Below are 24,363 nucleotides of genomic sequence, written 5' to 3' on the forward strand. Positions count from 1 at the left end.
ATATAGTGTATCCCTGTGCATTGTTTAGCCTCTGTTTATTCCTTTTTTCTCTTCCTCCCTAAGGTTTTGTCTATCACAATGTCTATGTATCATGTTTACTATAATTAGCATACTTTTGCTATCTTGTATTGTGTTATAAGTAACTATGCAGTGTAAGTCTTTTGTAAATGAGGCTGCAGGGGATGAGGGAGGCGTGTTTTTTTTTTTACAGGTTGGGCACGAGTTGGAGGGGTTGTTTGTGTTTTATTATTCCTAAAATATGTTTGCAGTATGTTGATTTTAGGTTATATTTGTTAGTATGGGTTTAAATAAAAAGCATTACTAAATTCACAACCAATAAGACAAGCCATCTTGTGAGACGTAGCAAGGACACGTTTTCTCCGGTCTTCTCCAAAGTTCAACCAAAGCCAGAACCTTTCTAGATAAATATGGAATTTAGAAAGATGCAGAACGGGCAAGTCTTACGAATGATCTATGTGTTCAGATGAATTTTGATGACATAGCACTGCTTTCGTAAAAATACATGGTAAAAACTCTCATCATTCACATTGCTGCGAGCAAAGCACAACATCATTTAAATGTAAAAATCTACTGAAAGCCTCTTCTTGTAATATCTAATTTGGTTGGATACTTTTTCAAGTTCCTCTACATGTATACAAACATATTAGGCATTACAGGTTATTGTTATTTCCATTACAGGTTACAGGTTATTGTTATTTCCAAAAGCAGACCCTTCACAAATTTTCACTGTCCCCATATGTTTAAGCTCTAAGTATCATATCAATGTGTTACTCATTTCTATGTAAATTGTGTGCCAATATGTTAGCACATTAAATGTGCATGGATATATTGTACCTTTATTGAAAGGAACTCAGTGATAAGTGGGAGGAAGACCATCTCCTCACTGTCCCACACTTGCTTTCCGTTGATCTCAATCCGACCCCGCAACTTCCAGCGCTGTCGGCCATATCTCATAAAGATCTGTGTGGGATGGACACAAACAAGACTCTGGCTTGAGCACATATCTGAGCTGGTACATCTTCAAAAACCTTTAAAAAAGAAAAAAAAGAAAAAAAAATGGTGCTGTGGACTGATGAGTCTGTCTGATCTCTTTATCATGAGACCTGTGTGTGTGGGAATGTCATCTTTCACCCGCTGCCAGATGGACAGAGAAGTCTTACCTCTTCAAATAACAGCCTCCCACCCCTGTCCTCAATCACTCCATCTGTCCGAGGCTCTCTTTTCTTCCTCTCTCTCCCCTGGCTCACATGCTGTCATACTAAACAGACTGCTGTGCTGACTCACTCACTCGATGAGCTCATTAATCAAGCTCTGTCAATCCCAAACCACATGCGTTTTAATCACACAGAGGTAGACACTGACGTGACAGCACATTTCCTTCTTCGATTTGCCTCAACATCCAGAAATAAAAGGCTCTAGGCTCTTCAGGCCAAGCACAAAGAAGCAGCTCACTTAGATCATGCCTACATTAGCATCTCTCTCGCTCTCTCTCCCCCCAGCTCTTTACCTCTCACCAGTCAAACAATACGCTGCATACAAAAACATTAGACAGAACAAAGACACAATAAAAAGTGTAAAAATAAAGGGGAAAATATAAGAGTAATAGAAGACAGAAAGAAAAAGAAAGAAACAAACGCTAACCTCATACTGGTCTCCAGCACAGAGGCGCGCAAAGCCAGCCAGACCTGCAACAGTGACCAACATCATGAAGCTTATGGATGTGACTTAAATGTGCAAATTTTGAATGTACATTATTGAAAGAAAAATTAAATGACTCATTAAGTAGGAACACACACAAAAGGATAAGCAGCTATCCTCCAACAACAAAAAACAAAACTCTAAAGCGTCATACCTTTCATTTTGATGTGGAACTCTCCGAGCTGGTTTTCTATCTCGTTCTCCAGCATGCACATGTTCTGTAGAGGCACGTTTACAGATAGAGAGTTAAAATAGATTTAAAAAATAAAAGTAAACATGGAAATACAGAGATAAAAGAAGCCTAGTAAAGGTTTTTAAACTGCTCCCTATATTCAAAAGTTAATTATTGGTCATCTTTCCCCTTTACTATTATATACTTATAAATTATTTATTATGATTATTATTATTATTATTATTATGAATAATATTTACTATTAAAACTTTAAATAATGTTGAAATATTTCAAACCAAGAAATTAAACATCTTATAAATATTATAATAATATAATATAAATTAATTCCGTCTTTATTTATTTTATTTTATTTATTTTCTGCACTATTTCAAGGTCCCTATTTAAATGTAAGCAAATGTATGATATTGACAATGTTAACTGCTTTGCAGAAAAGGTCAGATTTTCCTCTTCTATCCACAGATGGATTTGATCTAAAGTAGGTCAGGTTTATGCCCAAACTTCTGGAGTCCACACCAGCTCTTGTGCACATTGTCATTAAAGCAAAAGGACATACTAAATAGTTAAGAAACTCTTCCTGTGAATATTTCAAAGCATTTACTTTTTACTCAGGATGTGGGCAGTAATATGATGGATAATAAATCAGAAAAATAATTAGCAGAAGACTACTATTGCTTTCAATACTGTTGGTATATAAAGCCCTTCTCCTGTCACGGTCATAACTGAGGACACTGAGGTCCAAGCCTCAGTGTAATCAACAGTTATGATCAATTCTCAACTGACTTCAGAGCAGTTGATATTACTTTACTGGCATTATGAGAGATGCCCTGATACCCTTCCCATTTATAGTTTAGCACAAATGTATCAGTGGAAAGGCTCCAGAATCAGGGACTCACTGACCAAATATTATTTGGGTTTTTCACAGTGTGTGTGTTGCAGGTAAGAGTGTATTAGGTACACTGTGTTGGCAGGCTTTTTACAAATTGCTGCGAGGTTGAGAAACGATCCAAAATTACAAAACTAAAAATATCCAGCCAACAGCAGTGTTGTGGACATCCCTGCTGAAGGCTAGAGGATGATTAATACACACTGTGCTCTGGAAAAAAGAGTTATAACCTCTAACTGCAGACCTACAAAGTAAAGGCAGTTTTGTCTGTGGTAGTGGGAGTTACATGTCACTGTCACTGCGGTGCTAAGGACAGCCCACCACCCAAGTAACAGTTAGCCAGAAGTGGACTAATGATGGTCCCTTTTCACTTACTGCTGCAGAGAAGAAGGCTGATGAACCGTACATAACTACAGGCAGGCTACGCTGAATGATAGTGTACATAAAATATTCACTATATTCAATTTGATTCACATTAATGCTCATGTGGTCATGAGGGAGAACTTTATCGATTCTAACCAAACCACAGCTAGACCAGACTATACTTGACAAAATCCTCTACATTACATTATTAATGACAGAATTTTACACTGCCTCAACCTCTATGTTATGACTTGTACGCCACTCACCTCTGTGTATTCTTTGAAGCCTTTGTTGGCCTCTGACAGACTCTCTCTAGCTTCTCGGCTACCTGGTGAAGCCGTGTACGCCTTTACCATCTTATTGGCTCCATCCCTCAGTCTTCGCTGCATACAGTACGCTTCATACAGCTCGTCAATCTGCAAACATTCCAACACAACGAATACAGATTGGCACCAGCAGCTGTGTGTGTGGATTTATAGAGCCTTACAGATGTATCTAGAAAATTAACACTGCTATTGTAGTGACGAATTACTTAAGGACAAGAACAGTCCTGATAAAAAGATAAAAAAGTTAAAATTACACAAAACTTTGCTTAACAACTATTTAGTTGTTGTTGATCTTTCAGCTTGCTCCCTACGTGTGAGGGGTCGCCACAGCAGACCAACTGGTCTGCACAACAACTTTTTTATGCCAGATGCCCTTCCTGACGAAACCCTCCCATTTTAATCCAGGCTTGGATTCGGCTGGAGTGGCTGGGGTTTGGGCACTGGCTAGGAATTGAACCCTTCCGCATGGCAGGCGAGAAACCTACCACTGAGCCACCAGCGCCCTCTTAAATGTTAGCCATATACTGTATATGCTATAAATCTTCAAATATATATAAAAAAAATTTTTAACCAACTATCTAGATAATTTGATTCTGCTACTGATTTTTAGACATTTAGACACTAATGTCAAAATCTCTCCCATAATGTATATTTGTATACCAGATGGAAAAACAGACTGTTGAGAGAGCTGATTAGCAGATTCCTTGCATGTATGTTATTTTACTGAGAATAAAACAATGAATGTTTTTAGCCAATATTACAACTATATTTACTATTCCAATTAAAGATAATATTATCTGTACAGCACTCTGTGCAGAGATTGTTTCTAATGTCACATCCTTAACTTTTGAATACTGATCTGTTTTTAAAACAGGTCACATGACCAGAGTGATGCTATGCTATGTTGTGCAGACATTGAAACACTTCAGCCAATCTGAATAAATATACAGTATATATACACAGAAAATGAATCACATGCAGATCACTGACCCTTAAACAGATCTGCTCACCAACATCTTTATACCAAAAAATTAAAAAAAAAAATGACAGCCTGTCAATCTATGCATCTGAATGCATGTTACCAAAAAGGTAAGTTTTTTCCTCTAACATATCCAACCCTTTTACAGTCATCCTCTTTGTTCTGTTGAATATTTCAAATCAATTCAAGGAAAAATCTGATCACCAAATCAAGCTTAAAAAGGCAGTTACAATGAAAATGTAGCATTAAAAGAGTGAATACTGTCTACCTCTGGAAGTAATCTGATTTGATTTTATTAGGCCCAGTGATGAGCGAGTGAACACACGCAGAATTAACAAGTAATTGCAATGCAGTGAGTAAATAGCTGGTGATTACCCTGATTAAAGCACAAAAATATCCACAGATCCTCGCACCACCTCTCTCAAATGCACACACAAACATAAATACAATCTGTATTTATTTTCGTTAGGCCTTAATTACTCTATCAATTTTACTATCCCAGATTATACATAATTAATGCTTTATTGATCTGTCTGCAATGCCTTTGGCAAACACACCAAAACACAAGGCAGTGACACAAACAGGAAATTCCTCATACAGTCAGCACAAACAATATAGTGACCAAAGCACTAACTCTAGTTGATCTGGATGTACTTTATAGGTCAGGCATGAAGTGTGTGCTTTGCTGATCAAGGAGATGTGTGTCCTAGTAAGATTACTTCACTGAGAGCAATAAGAGTCTTATCCTTATCTCTCAATTCACCGGTTTTACACAGTACGCAGAACAGTTCCCACAGTTCATGGCAGAAGTGTGTGTGTGTGTGTGTGTTTTTGGTCACATGGAGCCTTTCTTCAGCCTACAATTTTTATTGAGAGGGTGAGGTAGCAGCCTTTCAGTCTCCTCTTCGTTTAGGACAGTAAACTTTATACACACACACAGCAACTGTAATTGTAGCTTTTCTGAGATACTGTGCACTTCTAAATATTCAGAGTTTGAGAAACTAGCCATTTTTGTTGATATTAGTAAAAAGTCGCAACACAGCAAAATAGTGCAGCTGTTCTGCCGTATTAATAACTTCATAAATAAGAGCACGTGTTCGAAATTAACCTAATATGCAGTAACTTTAAGTTGTTTAAAAAGTACAACATTGGATTGTATCTTTGTTTTGTAGATTTGCGGCTTGTTGTTTATGCATCCAAGCAAGAGACAGAAAGCAGGTAGCAGAAAAAGCTTTCTTTATTGGATGCTTTATGAAGTTATAACTGAATCTAAATTTTAACAAATCACCTTTAGCTTTGTCTCGAAACTGACTAACCAGGCACGTAGATCAATGAAACTAGAAAGGTACTGAACGTATGAAACTAGAAAGGTACTGAAGACTGATTTGTCTCACCCAAATGAGGATGTGATTCTTTCTGAGCCTGGTTCCTCTCAGAGGTTCTTCCTCATATCATTTTGGAGATTTTCCTTGCCAACATCACCTCAGACTTGCCCATTAGGGATAAATGTTAGGGATTAAATAATAACTTTAAACTTTATCATTTTTCTATGTTTCTATACTTCTGTAAAGCTGTTTTGAGACAAGGTACATTGTTAAAAGCGCTTTACAAATAAAATGAATAGATTTGAACTAGGAACTTGGATAAATTACATTACAGCCTCAAACATTACAGCATTTCAGCTTTATTATGAGTGTTTCTCAAATCTAAGTCTCTAATTTGTTGTAGCTAGTACTAACACACACACCCACACACACACACACACACTCCTATCAGTCATAATCTTACACATATGCCAACAGATTTTACAGTTCATCAACTTTTCCATAAATATCTGAGTTTCCAGACCATTATTCAATCACAAATTTAAGAATATTTATCCTGTTTTCATTGTGTAAATACATAAACAGCCTGAAAGCCTCGACAGCTTAGCTTTTTTTTTTTTACACTGAGAAAAGCCGATTAGTGAGCTGTTAACAGAAAAGTCTGAAACACAAAGTCTTTTGTCAGTTTTCTTCATTCAGTGTAATGAGTTTATTTATTCGAAAAGACTTACGGATTATTCTATAATAATAATAATAATAATAATGCAGTTTTTCTACAAACGCACTTCCAAGTAGGAGATTTTGTAGAAATTCCATTCTACGAGTTCACGCCAGGAATAAAAGGTCATTAAAAAGTTACTACGTGAAGCAGTTCTGATAAGACTCTTGCATGATCGCTATTGTGAGAGGCTGAGATTAAAGACGCAGACACACTGAGAGCTTAGCAAGGGGGTGGACATGTGCAGAACCAATCCAGAAGATTGCTAGAGCTGAACACTCCCTACACACACGTACACAGAAGTTAGCAACATTTCCCATTAGGGGATATGTATGTTCAAAAAAAAAAAAAAAACCGGAAACCAGCATTTGGAACAGGCTCAATATATGGCTTTATCCCCGGGAAAGGAAAGAGCAGGAAAGGCAGTCTTTTCAGTTTTATTACCCTGAGAGACACTCACATGCAAACACTCATCATCTGGAGGTGTTTAGAGTAGCGTACTAAGTGTTCTTGTGGCGAATGCATAGTCTGGTTTATAGCATTCACAGCTGGTCTTCTCTCAAATACATACTTTAGCTAGAGAAGGGAAACTCATATCCGGCCTGTTAATATTGGATTCATTCTCATATATATACACACACACAACCACAATATTAGGTATACAGTATAACTGTGTACCTGCTCTACAATCTTATTAATACGCAGTGGATAGACTCTCCAATAAAGATGTTTCTCTCTTTCTTTTACACATCTATACTGTATAAACATACGGATGTCCTGAATATATAATATTTACTTCCAGTGGTGCCAAGCGCTCACAAACTAATAGCTCATTAAACAAAGCTGCAAGAAGAGAAGAGGAAAAGGAAGTGAGGATGAAGGCCACTTCCTGTGCACCAGATGTCTGGCTGTCCTCTGGCCTGTGAAATTAAAGTATGACTGCTCAGTGAGAGGAAGAATTCTGTTGAAGGATGACCCTTGTCTCTGACCCGTGTCTCTGTGTGTGTGTGTGTGTGTGTGTGTGTGTGACATTCATTTGCACATATACAGATATGTGTCTTTGCAAGTCTCTTCATGCTGTCCATTTCTTATCAAACATACTTCCTTATTATTTGAAATATTAGTCACATTTACATAACCACACATATACAGGCAAGAATTAGAACATTCAACTCCTTAATTTCCTCCTTGACAATTCTGGCACCCACCAGCCAGCTTCCTTTCCTACAAAAACTGCCAAGAGTCATGTAAAGCCAGCCAAATGCATTTATTCAGACAGCTGCTTATTCTGCATCCCAGTGCAGTGTAGCACCCTCCGAGGAAAATGCTGTCCGCCCTCTTCCTCATACTTAAAGAAGCTCATGATTGATCAGATGCTGTGAGTGGCATGGGAGAGGAGTATCCCAGTTCTCCCTTGGACTGTTTGCCATGGATGGCTGCAGCATCACTATGATTCAAACTTACAATCTCCAGACTATAGGACAAACACTTCTGCGCTTTTCTGCTGTGCTACTTCATTTGAGTCTGGTCAGTTAAATGTTTGACAGATTCATTCTGTTACATGCTTCAACCAAAATGTGCAGCATGATAACATAAGAAACAGACTGGGCATTGCATAAATAGCTAAAAACTTTCTATATTCTATAACATGCTTGCATGAATTTAGAAAAAGAATTGTTTCACAACAGAGCAACACAAACTACTTCTAAATACACTTAAACTACAGCACACAGTAAAAGTAAGGCATTCATTCAAACGACTGCATACATTTAAACTACCGCTTACACCAAAACTGCTGAAAACATGGAAACTAGTGAAACTACAGCATACACTGAATTACTGAACCAACTGAAACTACAGCATACATTGAAACTACTGAAGACACTGAAACTAGAGCAAACACTGAAACTACTGAATACACTGAAATTACAGCATACACAGAAACTACTGAATACATCGGAACTACTGAATACACTAAAAATACAGCATACACTGAAACTACTGAACACACTGAAACTTCTGAAACTACTGAATATACTGATCACCAAATTCAACTGAATGAACCCTAATAAACCTCACTGATCTCCTAAACAAAAAAGGGGACAAACACTCAGCTACAACTGAAGTATTTGCTGACTGGAACACTGACTCTCTGAGTAAATCTTGATCACTTGAGGCGCATGTAAAATTCGAAAGCAACTGAGTTAACAGGTGCCACGCACACACATCAGGTTTTCCATACTTCATAGCACACATTCACCATAGTTCTGTATATAAACCTTGAAACAAAGATGTAGACATGGTGTATGCGTAAACACACACATGCACATTTACACACACCCTTGACTTCTTAATTAGCTATTTCTTTACATCATCTTCCTGTATTTAGTTAGCGTAATACAGCTGTCGTATTCTAAATATACGGCATGCTTACCTTACTGAGGTGGAACTCCAGTCGTCTCATGAACCTCTCAATCACCTTGACTTGCTGCAGAAAATAGCAATTAACATTACTACTGCATAATAATGTACACCCTAAGAGACTGACAGGATGTATTTGAACTAATTCAACTAATTAAAAATTTGTGGGGGTTTTTTTTTCACAAAGAAGGTGCACTCATTTCAGAAAAGTGGTAAAAATCTGTAAATTACCATAAAACATTTCTACTACGCCAGCCGTATATATGATGTATATTGTATAGGCTATAGATAAACACATATCACATACAGTGAAGTCATCAATAATTCAAGAACTTATACTCAGTTTTAGATTCAGTACAATTAGGTATTTATTACAAATCATTACAAAGCAGGTAATTATTACATATCAGTATCAAGTATCAGTGTTTGGTCTGGTTTTGTAGCTGAGAGGGTTCAATATCCTAAACCCTAAATGAGGAATTCTTAAAATTAGTAGCAGTAAAAGATGGTGTCTCCCTCACCTTGTCCAGTTCATAAAGAAATCCCTGCAAGCAAACAAAGATCAAGAGAGAAAAATTAAATAAAAGTTTAAAATCAAATATCAACTTCCATCAGCCATATTCAAACACTCTAAAATCCTTATACTTTGTAGATATTCATCCCCTTAACTTATTTACATAAGATCACGAGCAATTTAGTCTAGCCAATGTTTCCCTTCACCAAGTAAGCAAAAAATGTTCAGAACATTTTCAGGAACTCTACACATTTATAAGTATTTTTTCACCAGATAAATCATTTTAGTTCCTGTGCTGATCCAGAGTAAGTACCAGGAACTAATAGGGTGGAGCTTGTTATGCTGAAACCTGCTGATTGACAGAGTATGCAAGTGACTTTGTGATCATGTGGCTGCTGCTGTGCACAGCTGGTTTAAAAGGCTAACATCTGAAAACATTATTATTGCATATTGTTAGGCACGGTTCTCTTACCAGACGTGAGTTCCTCTTAGATTCCTTCATCTGACGGTTCAGACTGTCCAGCTCCATCTGATGGACCTGCAGGTAAGATCTGCAAGCACAGAAATCAGCTCTTCAACACACATCAGCACATGTGCATACTTTTTACGGTGCTCTAAGCCATTAAGACTGGCTCAACTGAACTAGAATGAGATACATCAAATATTTATTGCAGTCTAAATCATTAAGACAGATCGTTTATCACCTTTTGGCTCTTTAAGTGCTGCAAACAACTCTTTATCATATCATAAGCATATTTCATACAGGAGGGCATTAATTAAAAGTACTCATATTACACTTAATCCAGATGTGGTTAATTGTACAGGTGCCTTAATATTTTCTTTATTTTTCCTTTTTTAAATTTTTATCTGTATATATATATATCTAGCTCTCTCAACCGCTGTGAGAAATCTAATTGGGTTTTTGAGGTTATGAGAACTCTTTTGTATTCTACATTCCAAGCCTTAGAAAGAAACTACTGCACACATTTGAAACATATGCCCCTAGAACTGTACATTTCCAGACACGATTGTTTTAGATGACTTGGTTTCAAATGAGATGAAGCATGTAGAGGAAAAGGTGAGTAAAGTATACAAGCTCTCCATGGTAATATCAGACTAGTCTAAACATCACTATACTGCAGACATGTTTTTGTGAATGAAACTGAAATTGGCAGTTCATATGATTTGTACTTTGCATAATTTTTACAGTGTAAACTAAAAATATCAGGTCCATTTGGAGACTATATGTTTAGATTTAACCCAATATCTACTAACAGTCTTAGAGCTCAAAAGCTTGTGTGGCTTGCACATGGTTGGAGAGAATTTTGTCAAAAAAACACCTAAAAATAAAAGATGAAAAAACTTGCCCTCAATTTCTGTGCTTATAGTTCGTGTGTTTTTCGCTAGAAGTGTTGTTCTGTGCACCAGTCATCACTATTCCCAGAAAGATTGTTGATGTCAGCTACAAGATATTTACATGATTTGAGACTTAGTGGTAAACTCTAATTCCCTATTGAGGGGTCATCTGAGTAACCAATACACATATGAAAAAGTGGCTGTAGCTCAATGACTTTTTGTGAGCATGAACCAGCTCAGCATCTGCAGGAGATCCTGGGTTGCAGCTCATCTAACCTTTTCATCCATTTTCTGAAGCGCTTATCCTACACAGGGTCATGGATTATCTGGAGTCTTTCCCAGCAGACTCAGGGCACCTAAGGCAGCCTGCATGGGGTGCTGACTCATCGTAGGGCACAATTGCACACACACACACACACACACACACACACACTACAGACAATTTAGAAATGTCAATCAGCCTACAACACATGTTTTTGGACTGGGGAAGGAAACAAGAGTACCTGAAGGAAACCCCCAAAGCACTGGGAGAACATAAACACACACAAACACACAGAGTGAAGGAAGGAATTGAATGCCCAAACAAGGAGGTGAGAGGAAAATATGCTAACCACTAAATATCAACACTGTTAAAGACATTAGACATTTTCATTTTATTTATCCGCTCTGGTCTGATTAGTGAACTTGTGACATGGCTTGTGAAAAAAAAGCTCTGAAAAAAACGTTCCATTTAAGTTCGGAAACAAAAACATCTGATTAAAGACACATGGACAGAGGAGTGGGCGTTTATTTTTCCCAGAGACTTTTGTTCAGAGTCTATAACACTAGCTCAAATAGGAAACATGAAATGGTAACTTCAAAACAAAAGATGATTATGATTAAGTGTTGAAGCCAATGTTGTGCAGTCATGTTAGCTGCTGTGTGTGTGTATACTTACTGAAGTCCTCTTTTCAGAGCTTCATACACCTCATCCAACCTTTCGGGCTGGGGCACCTTTGGAGGAGGTGACTTGGCAGAGAGGGTGAACATCCTGCTTCCTCTAGAGGGAGACTTTCTTGAACACGCTGGGGTGCGGAACACAGAGAGGCTCCTAAAAAACACACACACACACACACACACACACACTCGTTCTTGTATTCTAATACTACCCACTAATTAATACAACTATCCAAAAACTGATCTCTTTTATCCTCTTTTCTGCAGATATTCCCTTCCAGCTCACACAGATACAAGAGAGCAAAAGAGTTTCTTTATGGGAAACAAATAAACCTCTCTAACGAAATCCAAATCAACACCACTCTATAAAGCATGCTTAATAATCCACACAAGATTCCAAATTTAAATATCTGGTTACTTATACTAATAAAGTCAACACTCACAGTCCTCTGTATCTGGTGAAGCAGCAATCAAGTTACTCGTGTTTCAAATGACAAACTGAGTGTTCCTGCAGAGCTGCAGGTCTGGCTTCATGTCATTAGAAAGACCCAGCCAGATGCAGACAATTTATTTTAAACACTCTGAATTTTCATTCATTTACATTCACTCCTTATCACTTTCCAGATCATTTCCAGATACAATCCAAGCATTCATGCAGCTAGCAGTGGTAAAAATAATAATAGGGGATCTCTCTCCCTCTCTCACACTCCCAAAGAAAAGGCAACATTTCCTTTGTGTTCTAAACTAAAGTGGCAAGCTTTTGGGGGGTGAACACTTTTCTTTGGAGGAAACAGGCTGGAAGGACATCCTGTCAGCTGTGATCACTAAACAAAAATATGACCAACACCTGGAATGTGCATACAAGAGTGACTGTATTCAGTATGTTATGAGATTTTGTATCTTTTCACCTGCAGGTGTATACAGATTGATATAGCTAGATAGATCTATAATGGATTTATCCATTCATTTTCTGTACTGCTATCGCAGGGGACTTGAGTCACAAGGTTGGGGACATCCTGGACAGACACAATTGCACATATAATCACATACTATGGACAATTTAGAAATGCCAATCAGCCTACAACGCATTTTTACAACATGTCTTTGGGCAGGCAGAGGAAACTGGAGCACACAGAGGAAATCCCCAAAGCACAGGGGATAACATGGAAACTCTGCATGCCCATAAACTGGACTAAATCTAAACAATATGAGGATTTGATAATAATTATTGTAATAAATAATGCACAATGCATATTTGAGAGTTTTCCTCTTCTTTTAGATAATTCTTTTATATGTTAAGTAGTCATCAACAATCCTGTAATGCAAACACTGTATATCATGACAATGTTATATGATTTGTTTTTGTCATATTGCCCATCCATATATTAGACATTAAATGTTTATCTGTTAGTTATTAATCAGTGTTTCAGAATTCATTATTCTGACAGAAAAAACAATGGTGGACTATCTCAGGCCAGACTCATGGAGAACTGTACCACACTAAACCAATGGTGGACTAATGGTAGACTGTCCTATGCTAGATTCATGGTGGACTAATGATGGATTATTCCAGGCCAGACCCACAGTGGACTGTACCAGACCAATAGCACACAATTCTGGCCAAGACCCATGATGGAATTCCCCAGCCCAGACTCGTGGTGGACTGACCCAGACCAATAGTACACAATTCTGGCCAAGACCCATGATGGAATGCCCCAGCCCAGACTCATGGTGGACTGACCCAAACCAATAGTACACAATTCTGACTGCCAGATACTTGTTATTATAATCCCTGTCTTTTTTGATTACACATTCTTACATTCCTGATGATTGTGTGAGTTAAAGTATGGACTGACCTGTAGAGCTTGTCGTGGGAGTTGACTCCGGCAAAGGACTGGCTCCTAGTGATGGACCTGGCAAGGACTCGGCGCGTTGGCCGCGCAGACAGGGACATGGTGGACACTGATCTGGAGGGGCTCCCTGTGCATACAGAGCAAACAGGAAGAGAGAGTTAAGGCATTAGCAGTTACACTGATCAATCAATAAGTGGATACAGAGATTTTTTTTTATTAAGCGGCAACAATTGAACATGAACATGAAACAGTAATATGAAAGTTATTAAATCTTATTATGTGGTCGTTGTAAATAAAGCGGCAAAATCTGTTTTAATAAAGAAACTGAAGTAAACCTACATGACAAATGTGGACTGTTCAAAACAGAAAGTGGCTTAAAAGAATACAGAGAGCTTTCCAGAACATTGCCGAAATCACTCATCGCCTGTGATTCAATATCTTTTTTATCTACACAACTATTGTTCCATTTTTCCAAAGTTTAAAGAATTTACCACAACTGCATCAAAAATACAGAGTTTGTTACTTATACAAGAGCATTAGGACCACAAATCTTTGTGACACAGCACACAAAAAATGTTATATAAACATGTCAGTAAGTTATGCAAGTCAGACTAAAGCAGAAGATTCTCTTCCGTAAAACTGGGATGTAAACAACTGTAAGCTGCTTGACAACACTCCAATACACAGTGAGCTCTTAAGGTTGTGTTGTGTTGCTAAGTAAAGGCTTTCTGTGGTTCCTGTTCCTGTGGAGAGAGAGATTGCTGGAGAGAGCACGATGGGTCAGTACTTCCACCCTGGAAACAATGGCCCATGAGAAGCTCAGGAAGACAGCGAAGAGCTGATCTGTATAACTGTGGAACATCCTGGACACCACCCATGCAAAATCTCTTCCTTTAGCCCTGAATACTGGTGCTAACAGTGTCCAGTCTTTTCTAGTCTAGATAAACTGTCACTTGCTTCCTGATCTGTTTTGTATCTAATTAGAGGCTTGTATCTGCAGACATCTCCAAGATACCTCAGTCACACAGTCAGTCCAGAAACAACCCTCTAAACACCCAGGCCAAAGCAGAAAGGACAAAGTCATCATGGGAGACTTGAATCAGGAAAAATACCAAACCCAGACAGTCATGGACTCACCCAGTCTGGAACAATACACCAGCACAGGGGAGACAATATAAGCTCAGAAATGGCTGAGCTGATAAGCTGCGTTCCCCTGATTCATGGCGTTAAACCCATACTTCCAAGATGAAATCACCCAAATCACTCATTCTTATTTTAAATACTAATCAAGTGTATCCAGTCCTGAGTCCAATACCGATCCGGCCTTTCACACAAATACTGGTCCAATAACTTTAGCATTGATCATCAATTCCTAACAGCTAATTGTAACAGAGTTTTATTTTATGACAAGGTCCTATGACGTGACCCCCATGTCCGACCTTGAACTTGGTACAGCAAAGATGTACACACCATCCTAGCCAAATAATCAGCATTTATTTCATCCCTATTTCCCCCCACACACAATGCCTCATCTGTGACCGTGCCATATTTAACACAACAGCCTTAGTCATCCATCCCTACTACTGCTGAGACAGAGAAGAGGAGCTTAGCCACAAACACAAAGAAATCATTAGCATGTCTTTGGTTCAATGTTACAATTGGTTCCAACACAGACAAAAAGGAACCTTTACTAGACGGCGCATGTGCAGGAGTGACTTATACAGTGCGCTTTTCCCTCCCACCATTTTTGTGACAATATTTGCAGTTCTTGACAGCCGGTCACCAGGCCCTTAATTTCAGTGTTAGAGTATTTGAATTTTCAGAGAATTTCACATTCCAACAGGCATTAATAGTGCCATGCCTTTTTCTGTTACTGAATCTCACTGATTTCTGAGACACACAGCACATGACAAAGGTGCAAAACCATTATAATGCAACACATAGTGCATGTATGTTAAAAGGCAGCCATTTGGCTTCAGTCTATGTTTAAAACAATATACCCCAATTTTATGCCCCAAGTGCCTTGAGACAGACTCCCTGTGACCCTGCATAGGATAAGCACTAGTAACATAGAATATAAAAATAATTAATGAAAGGAATTTGACAGACTGGTTCTACACAGAATACAGCTTTCAGTTTAAAAATGGATGTAGGCCTAAACTAGAACTGAAGGGTGTTTTCAGCTGACTCATAATGAGATTGGAGTGTTTTATTGTCATTTGAACCATGTGGATGTGTAGAGTAGAACAAAATCGCGTTCTTCAAGGCTGTGATTCAACATTACAGAAGATCCTGACATCTGCTTAGTCTTATTAAGTCACTGCATTGTTTCAGCTCAGTACTGCTTTTCCCAGTAGATATAAGAAGTTCATTGGAAACACAGGCACATTACTGCCCTCAAGAGGGAAATCAACATTTGCTTCATTTGCCACCTTGTGATCTTATACACAAACGGAGCCGCTGCTATAAACTCAGCTTAAGGCACTAGTATCAGATGAGTTTACACTTTTCTGACTACATCTTCAGAATTGTTGTTTTTCAGCTTTTCAAGCATATGGATACCACGGCAAAAAAAACTTTTAGAACAATATGTAGTCATTATATTGTCTTTAAAGACTGCTCAAGAGTTTTGTGTGAAACGTTGGAGTGTTTCCCGATGAGCTATGGGAAATGTCTGGCCTTGAGCATCTGCCATGTCAGTCAAAAATGGCCTTTTTCTGTTAAGAAGGCAGTTCTAGGCCATGTTTACTGATGAAATGTGCTGCATTTCAACAAAGCTAGAGGTCTGCTTTAATTACCCTATATATTACTTCTTAACCTTTCTGAACTTAGAAATCAGAAGGGTCAAAAAGTAATATATTAGGTGATTAAAGTTCTGCAGTCATGAAATATTTATGTTTATGGAAGAAGACAGAAGAACATGAACAAGTTTATGATGTTTACTGCTTAAGACTGCTTCCTTTTTTATTTTGGAATGCTATGTAGAGGGCAATAGCTGAGCTTTAAGGCCGTTAGGGCATAACCGCAGTGCTAACCTTGGTCAGATCAACAGGAAATGAAGCAGTTCAAGCATGAAGCAGATTTCTTTACTTAATGGGGGTTATTCTACTCTATAATATAAGCACTAAAGAAATACAAGTATTTCCAGCTGACTAATGACAGATCATTTGGGGACCGTGTCTTCAGTTCCAAGCCATTTTACTCCTGCTGTTGAACATATTACAAAAACAGAACAAGTACAAAAGTTAACCATTGCTAGAAAAATCTAATGTTCTTTTGTATTTGTGTTTGTATATAGTCTCTCACTGATAAAGCTCTTTTGGAAGAACTGTTTGCAACTTTAAAAACACTGCAAGCAACTTCTAAAGGAAGGTCAGAAATTCACCTTAAAATGAAATAACAAATATGTACACCTTTACCTGGATCAGCCGCCTCTTGCTTGTTCCTACTTAAACAAGCCAAGCGACACATCTTTGGCTTGTCATCGTCAGCCGATGCTTAAACCTGTGGCTTTCCACCCTCCTACTGTGAAAAAATCCCAGAAGCTTCCATAGGGGTAAAAACATGCCTCATGTTCCAAACCCTGAGCTCCTGTCTGGCTGCCTGCCTGACAAGGAAAGACACTCTGGGCACAAACTCAGGATTTGATGAGAATCATTGCTGATGGTGTGAATATGAGAATTTGCCCATGACGTTCCATTGGCTACTATAATAACTGAGGCTTGACTGTGAAATTTAGAATCCTGTGTGTCAGGATGTTTATATTGTTCTGACTGTGTGGCCTTTTTCCAGGAGTGTTCCAGAACAACAAAGCGAATGGGGGCCACCCAATGCCCAATAACACAACTCACAGGAACTGGACACATGTTAACCCATAGAGAAACACTATGTACACTCTCCTGCCAAGCTGTCTTGTGACGTTTGTTCAACGTGATAGCTCAATTCCTTACAAATGTCCCTGTCTTACTCAGTATCAGGGATCATAACACTACTTTTGCCTAATTGCTGACTGAGCAATGTTTTACACAACCACATGACCAGTGAATCAGCCTTCTTTCACTTGTGGTAATGCACTAGAATGATGCTCTTTAATCCCATGAACATTCAAGACTTACAGGAACATTTCTCCCATTCAGTCTATGCTTTTTCTCTTGAGAGTTGTTGGCCTGACAAATCCAGAATATTACCATCTATAAACTTGTATACATGGTTTTCCAAGGATCTATTAAATAATTAAGGGTTGTTACCTCCTGAAAAGGATTATTTGGGGAAAACAGCAAATACACTTTTGTAGTATTCTACATAGAATCTTTAAGAGTTTCTGCAGACAGAAACCAAAGATCCTTTACTAGTCTGAAGTTTTCTAACAGCATAATAATGTAAACAAACAGCTCAGACAGACAGACAAACAAACAGACAGACCAATGGCTAGTTTATAATAGCACAACTATGCTATATCTGCTATGTGTTTATGATCACTGTTATCCCCGCTGGATATAATTAGCCTGCAAGTCCTCATTTTCATCTAAAACATTCATCACACTATGCTTAAAACAAACATAAAAACAGAACTCACCTAAAGAACTCTATATTGTCATATACAAATGAATACAAATTATATTTATACTTTAGGGCTATGATGTCAGTCTTTTAACAGAAAGAAATCCTATTTTTTAAACTTTAAAAAAGGATTGGCGTTTCCATCATCAGTCACTGCTTTTTCCTGATGGATGCAGAGTTTATTCCAGGAACACTGGGTGTGAGGCAGACATTCGCCCTGGATGGGAAGTCATTTCAGCTCAGGGCTTCATTCACACACACACACACACTTAAATTTCAGAGGAAATGTAGAGGCACCAGTTTACTTACTGGAATGTTTTAGGGAACGTGATGAGATTCACATTTACAGTGTTTGGCAGACTTATCTAGAGCGACTTACAGCTATCTCATTTATACAACTGAGCAGCTGAGTGTTAAGGGCCTGGCTCAAGGGCCCAGAAGTGGTAGCTCGGTGGTGCTGGGATTTCAAGTCCAACCACTAAGCTAGCACTCGTTGATAAGACATTAAATACTTCTCACAGACAGTAGCCCAGGATCAAAATGAGGACTCTAGGTATGTGATAGCTCAGTGGTTAAGGCGCTGAGTTTGTGACTTGTGAGTTTGAAGGTTGTGAGTTCGAATCCCAGGTCCACCAAGCTGCCAATGCTGGGCTTAACCCTCAGTTGCTCAGATAAAAAATGTAAGTCACCCTGGATGAGGGCATTTGCCAAATGCTATATATGTAAATGGAGCTCTGAGGAGGAAATTCTGCACACTGGTTTAACAGCCTGCTCTCAGTAAAAAGAACAAAACTGTGTGGTGGCTCAGTGTTCATGCTTTTGGTCTACTGGTTGTGAGTTTGGAATATCAGTACCAACAAGCCGCCACTGTTGGGTCCTTGAATAAAGACACTTAACCCTCATCTGCTCGGAAACAGGACATGGAAACATCCAGAGCACTGAAATACAATACAAGTGACAACACAACAATGACAGAATCAAACATCTCGCTTTGTAAACAACACACCCAGATAGTGCTGTAGTAACCAAAATCACCAAAAGTATCATCTAACCTTATCTGCTCAGATCAAATGTATGTCACTTTTGACAAATGTGTCTTCCAGAATAAGTAAATGTAAACTATCGATAATGTATTTGACTTCGTTCTACAGTGAGGCTTCTTCTAGAACCAAGAGTGATCCTTCATCACTTCACTCAGCACTACCTCCAGAAACTTGTCTATAATACTGATGTAAAAATATAAAACGTTGAATTGGTTGAACTACATTAATGCACATACAAAGAAAAACAATAATTTCTGTATAAACCATTACCCAGTTTTCAGACGTACAATTTTTTTCCCCACCTTTTTTTCCCCACAAAAACAATGCATGTGTGTGTCTCTCAGGCATTTTTTTGCCTATGTTTTTGTAGAAAAAAAAGACTTCATGTGTATTTGATAAAATGAGGGCTGAGATAGTATGCCTCTGACAACATGCTGACAAATGGACAGCTTTTTTTTTAACCGAGGCCAGGCTCACTCCACATTCCATTCATATTCCAGATAAGCTGGTTGTTGTGCCCAGAGCATGTAATAACACTTAAAGCACTCAGATCACAAGAAGCAAGGAAGACAAGGGCAAGGTTTTATCCAAAATCAACAGCATGCTAACAGACATGTTAAGATACTCAGAATCATCCAGAAACACAGAAGCATCATGTTCACAAGAGCTCCATCAATCACAGTAATAATCATAAACACTGTGTAGCTACTGGTTGACAAACTGAACAAAAATTTACAGTTAAAGAGCAATTTGCTGTTTGTCAACAAACAATATTAGTTTATGAATTAAAAAAAAAAAAAAAAAGAAAAAAAAAAAAGAAGAATGTAGTTTACTATAATAGTAAACTAAATGCATGTTATTGACCAGGACCTCAAGATCATGCTCATTTGCTTATTTCCTTTTACTAACATGGTAACTTTTTTTTTCCTTTTTTTCCCTTCCCACCCAAAATATCCTTCCTTCCATTATTCCATTTCATGCCTGTATCCTCTTCTGGTGCCTGGTCACTCTTAAGCAAGAGGAGACCTCAACACATTTCTGTCTGTCAAATTCCAAAAACCTGCTATGTTAATAATTTCTTATGTTGAAGCAGCGACCCTTAGCTCTAATGAGTGCTCTTAGAGCCCCTGCAAACACAAGGCTTTGGTAAACCTGACCTGTGTGCCTGAGGACATGTTCTGTCCTTGCTGACCTCTTGCTCTGTTTAGGCTAGTCCACCCTGAGGTGTCAGACTGAGCTGAAGAATTCATGCATATACACCCAGGGGTCCTCTCTCGCCTGCTGAGAACCCAATGGGATCTCCAGCACAGAACATTAATTCTGTGACCAAACAGCAAAAACAATTTCACACAGACATGGACATGGACAAAATGGTATCTGCTACTAAGTGTGATTAACTGCCTCAATATCAATAGCTTATTGGTCTCTACCCCACTTACCACCCCCTCAACCCCCAACACCTCCCCCTTTCTTTCCTCTATTTGATATTTAGCATAAAGTATTTTAGGAACTCAAAATGGGGAAACCGATTGCTACAAATAATGACTGACCACATCAGAATCAAACATTTTGCCTCATAAACAACAGTACCCAAACTGTGCAGGGGTAAGTAAACTAATAACAGACCGGTCAAAGCCACAACACAAACACACAAATGACCAAAATCAATCATCATCTCCACAGAGACCATCTTAAATAAATAAATAAATAAATAAATAAACAAACAAACAAATTTCCTGTCATGACCAACAGGAACCCAGTCAGCCACAAACTTCTCTCAGATCCAGCTGAGTTCAAAAGTACCTCCATATCCATTGTACATGTTTGTCAGCATTCGATTACTTTACACCAAAGGAGAACGGTTCTTCAGGCTGTTTCCCAATAATCTCAGCAATCACTTTCAGACAGAAATCAGTGTCCTGTTCTGCTGTTTCATCCTCTCCTCTGATACTGAAAGCTTTGAGAGAGAAAAGACAGAAAGACCGAAAAAGAGGCTATTCCAGGAAAAGGGAAGGCTCCCTCTCTTTCTCTCCACCTCCTCCTCCCTCTGTTTCCTGTATGCTTCCACATCTGACATCACGCTCTTCCTGCCTCTCCCTCTCCCAGCAAAAGTCCCCACACCATGTCCCCTGATAAACGCCCTCTTCTGAGTATCAGAAATGAGACACCGCATCGAGTTGTGGAACAATTTCATTTAGACAAGGAAGTCTTGTACCGAAAAGTCTGGCAAGAAGAATGAGTCAGATGTAAAATGACAATGTGAAGATCACTTACTCAAGATTAAAGAACAGCATGATATCAGTCCAAACATTTAAAGAAACATTTCAACAGAGCTAAAAGCCATAATAAGCTGCAATGAGTCATGGATACTAAGACAAAGTTTAGATTTATCATTATCTCATCCTCCCACTTCAGTCAAATGTATTCATATACATGTGGTAAAAAGACATTAAGTTTACTACAGGTAGTTATAACATACAGAGGCTAAACTCCATTATGCTCCTGTATCAAAGCCAGACTTCAGTGATACATTTACATTTAGATAAGGAAGGGCAATATAACGATTAGAGCCGTTACAACCATGAGAATTTACCTGATGATTAACAGCCTTACACACAATGTTGATTTATGATTAAATGATCTGTTGACTTTAAAGTACAGCCATATAGCAGGTTTCTAAACAAGTAAATGAATTTTATCTGCTGATCCAAAGTGGTACATTACAAACGAAACCATTTCACAATTTAAATATATAAAAGCTATGACTAGATTGCACAGAGATGTTCAGTGATAAGCAGAGTAACACTGGGAATGTATAAATGAAAAATATATTTAAATGAATCACCAAACTAATAACATACTAATTATATGCTAAAATATATATAGCCATGTTTACAGTGACTCACAAAAGACAACAACAGACCAAAAAACTCAATAACCAAACCCAAAAACACAACAGCTCATGTGTAAACATGAGAGCAGTTACTCAAAACCTAGCATTTTTAGAGTTTTATTTGTTTGTTTTTGACTTTCTGATTTGCTTTTTATTTTGTTTGTTATTGCATTTTGCACATGTGGGCCATGGTACATGACTTCGTCATTTCCAATTTTTAGAGAGACAACAGCTAATTGACCACAACACAAATGTAGCTAGGTCAACAAAATATTATGGTGTAACATGATACAACACAAAGTATTCAACCAGACAAACTTGATCAAACCAGTAAACCATCAATTTTTATTACCATAAATTTTCTACAGATGACTAATGATGAAATAATTATGAGACGAAAATATATTTATACTATTTTAAATTTATGAGCAAGCGTTTAAAAGCACACACACACACACATTTAATAATAAATACATACAGTATATTAACAATGTTGAGTTGTGTTCAGCATTTATGTTGTGTTACATTAGGGTCAGTATTTGTACTGATTATAAATATTAAATCTTACTAAAGGCTACAGGTGATGGTAGAGCTATATTTATACAGCTATAAAGTATATCTATGAAGATTTCAGCAGTGAGTCGTTTTTTAATTCATGAGATAAATGGAGGTTTTGCACATTTAGCAAAAAAGTGGTTGAAAACTATGACTGAAAACATCCTTGTGGACGCACATGTTGGTCAGGCCTGGGGGAAAAGACAGGCTTGTGTATTTGTATATGTATAACTTAAGTTTCAGCTTGTTACTTAAGTCTGTTGTTTGCGCTGGATGGACTTGCAGATGGAATTATGTGAAGCTGAGTGAGAGACACCAGAGTCTTTAATTAGAGCATTCTTTACAATACTACACTTTACTCAATTCTTTACAAAAGATGGTTATCAGGATTCACTAAGTGACTCTCAGGAAGTCATCATGACATCAAACACAACAAATGCCAGTAATGCAGTGCTGTTATTACAACTTGACAGATACTACTGTGTGTGTGTGTGTGTGTGTATGTGTGTGTACGTACACATAAGAGAAGGAGCTACAAATGTGTAATAGTTACTGTTGTGTGTTAAGGGCAGCAAAACACAATTCCAGTAGCTAGAACTGATTCAGTGGTGCATCTGTTTATGACAGTGTGATGACAGTATGATGTTTATGTATAGCCAAAATAGGATGCATTACTTCACAGACCATAATGACTAAAATGGGACCAGAGCCGTCATATTACTCCAGGGCAGAGGAAGCACTTCTGATTATAACCTCTTAAAAATTAGTCTGGAGATGTAGGTGTGTGTCTGAGCTAAACCATGCTCTTAAAGTGATCATCAGCCAAGCTGCTACTTACCTATAGAGAGAAAACAGATCCTCATGGATTGTTTTTGGTTTGTAATGTTACTTGGTTTGATTTTCGGTTTTTGTAATATTTTGGGTGTTCTGCACAGTTTAACACATTGCCCGCATTAAAAAACAGCTGAGCATACATTTGAGCATACATCATGTTTCTGCTGGTCTTTCCTCTGACACTCATTTCTCATTCTGCATATCATTGTAGTCAGCTGACATCAAAAATGCTGTCTGTGCAGCATGCATGTTGGGTTCACTTACTGTCTGCAGAAAGACTCTAACTGACCCACAGCATCTCTGTGTGAATGTATGACAGGTGACCCACTGGCCAACATATGGTTTCATGACAGGAATTTGGTAGCAAACAATTTTTTTCCTTTCACCTGCATATTAATTTACTGAATGAGATTTAGTTATAGCTACAGACACAAAGCAGAAAGCAAATAGTCAAAGCAGAGATTTCAAAACAGCTGGAAACCAGTAATCATGAAAAATCTTTCATCAATTCTTGAAAGACTTCTCAAGTGGATTTATAGCCAAGAACTAAAAAGAACAATTTACATCATGACTAAGATTACTTTTGTACAGCACATACAATCCAGTGCTGGAATTTCTGCACCATCCTCTTGTTTTCTCTTTCTTTCTTTCTTTCTTAACGCCATGCCAGCTTCAATGGCTATATTCATGGCGAGAGTCAGTTTTTGTTATTCAATATTAAAACTATATAAGATGTTTAAGATTAACTTTTTTTTAGGAACTCTAAAACCGAAGATGGGTTTACTTGTTTAAAAACTTTTTCAGAAGTGTCAACAGAATAAAACAGTTTCCTTCCAGGGGTAAAAGTATTACATTCGAATAGAATACGTTTGATGGACAGAAGGGTTTTACA

The 24,363-nt window shown here is 38.0% G+C and overlaps 1 protein-coding gene across 4 annotated transcripts in view; it reads right to left on the reverse strand.

Annotated features, from left to right (window-relative positions):
- The window catches only part of ripor1 (RHO family interacting cell polarization regulator 1), a 72,652-nt gene that overhangs the window by 15,938 nt on the left and 32,351 nt on the right, over positions 1 to 24,363 (reverse strand). For 3 of the 4 annotated variants that reach the window (XM_058388553.1, XM_058388556.1, XM_058388555.1), the window contains exons 2-10: positions 13,590 to 13,713; positions 11,735 to 11,887; positions 9,914 to 9,992; positions 9,449 to 9,472; positions 8,941 to 8,994; positions 3,425 to 3,574; positions 1,874 to 1,937; positions 1,663 to 1,706; positions 856 to 981 (exon numbers count right to left, since the gene is read on the reverse strand). In XM_058388553.1, the coding sequence (XP_058244536.1) occupies positions 856 to 981; positions 1,663 to 1,706; positions 1,874 to 1,937; positions 3,425 to 3,574; positions 8,941 to 8,994; positions 9,449 to 9,472; positions 9,914 to 9,992; positions 11,735 to 11,887; positions 13,590 to 13,687 (792 nt within the window). In that variant the 5' untranslated portion in view covers positions 13,688 to 13,713. Of the gene's footprint in view, positions 1 to 855; positions 982 to 1,662; positions 1,707 to 1,873; positions 1,938 to 3,424; positions 3,575 to 8,940; positions 8,995 to 9,448; positions 9,473 to 9,913; positions 9,993 to 11,734; positions 11,888 to 13,589; positions 13,714 to 20,992; positions 21,179 to 24,363 lie in introns of those variants that run through there. The other variant, XM_058388552.1, reaches the window with a different exon arrangement.

This window comes from Hemibagrus wyckioides, linkage group LG04 (assembly GCF_019097595.1).
Source record: "Hemibagrus wyckioides isolate EC202008001 linkage group LG04, SWU_Hwy_1.0, whole genome shotgun sequence".
In the NCBI taxonomy this organism is placed as follows: domain Eukaryota; kingdom Metazoa; phylum Chordata; class Actinopteri; order Siluriformes; family Bagridae; genus Hemibagrus; species Hemibagrus wyckioides.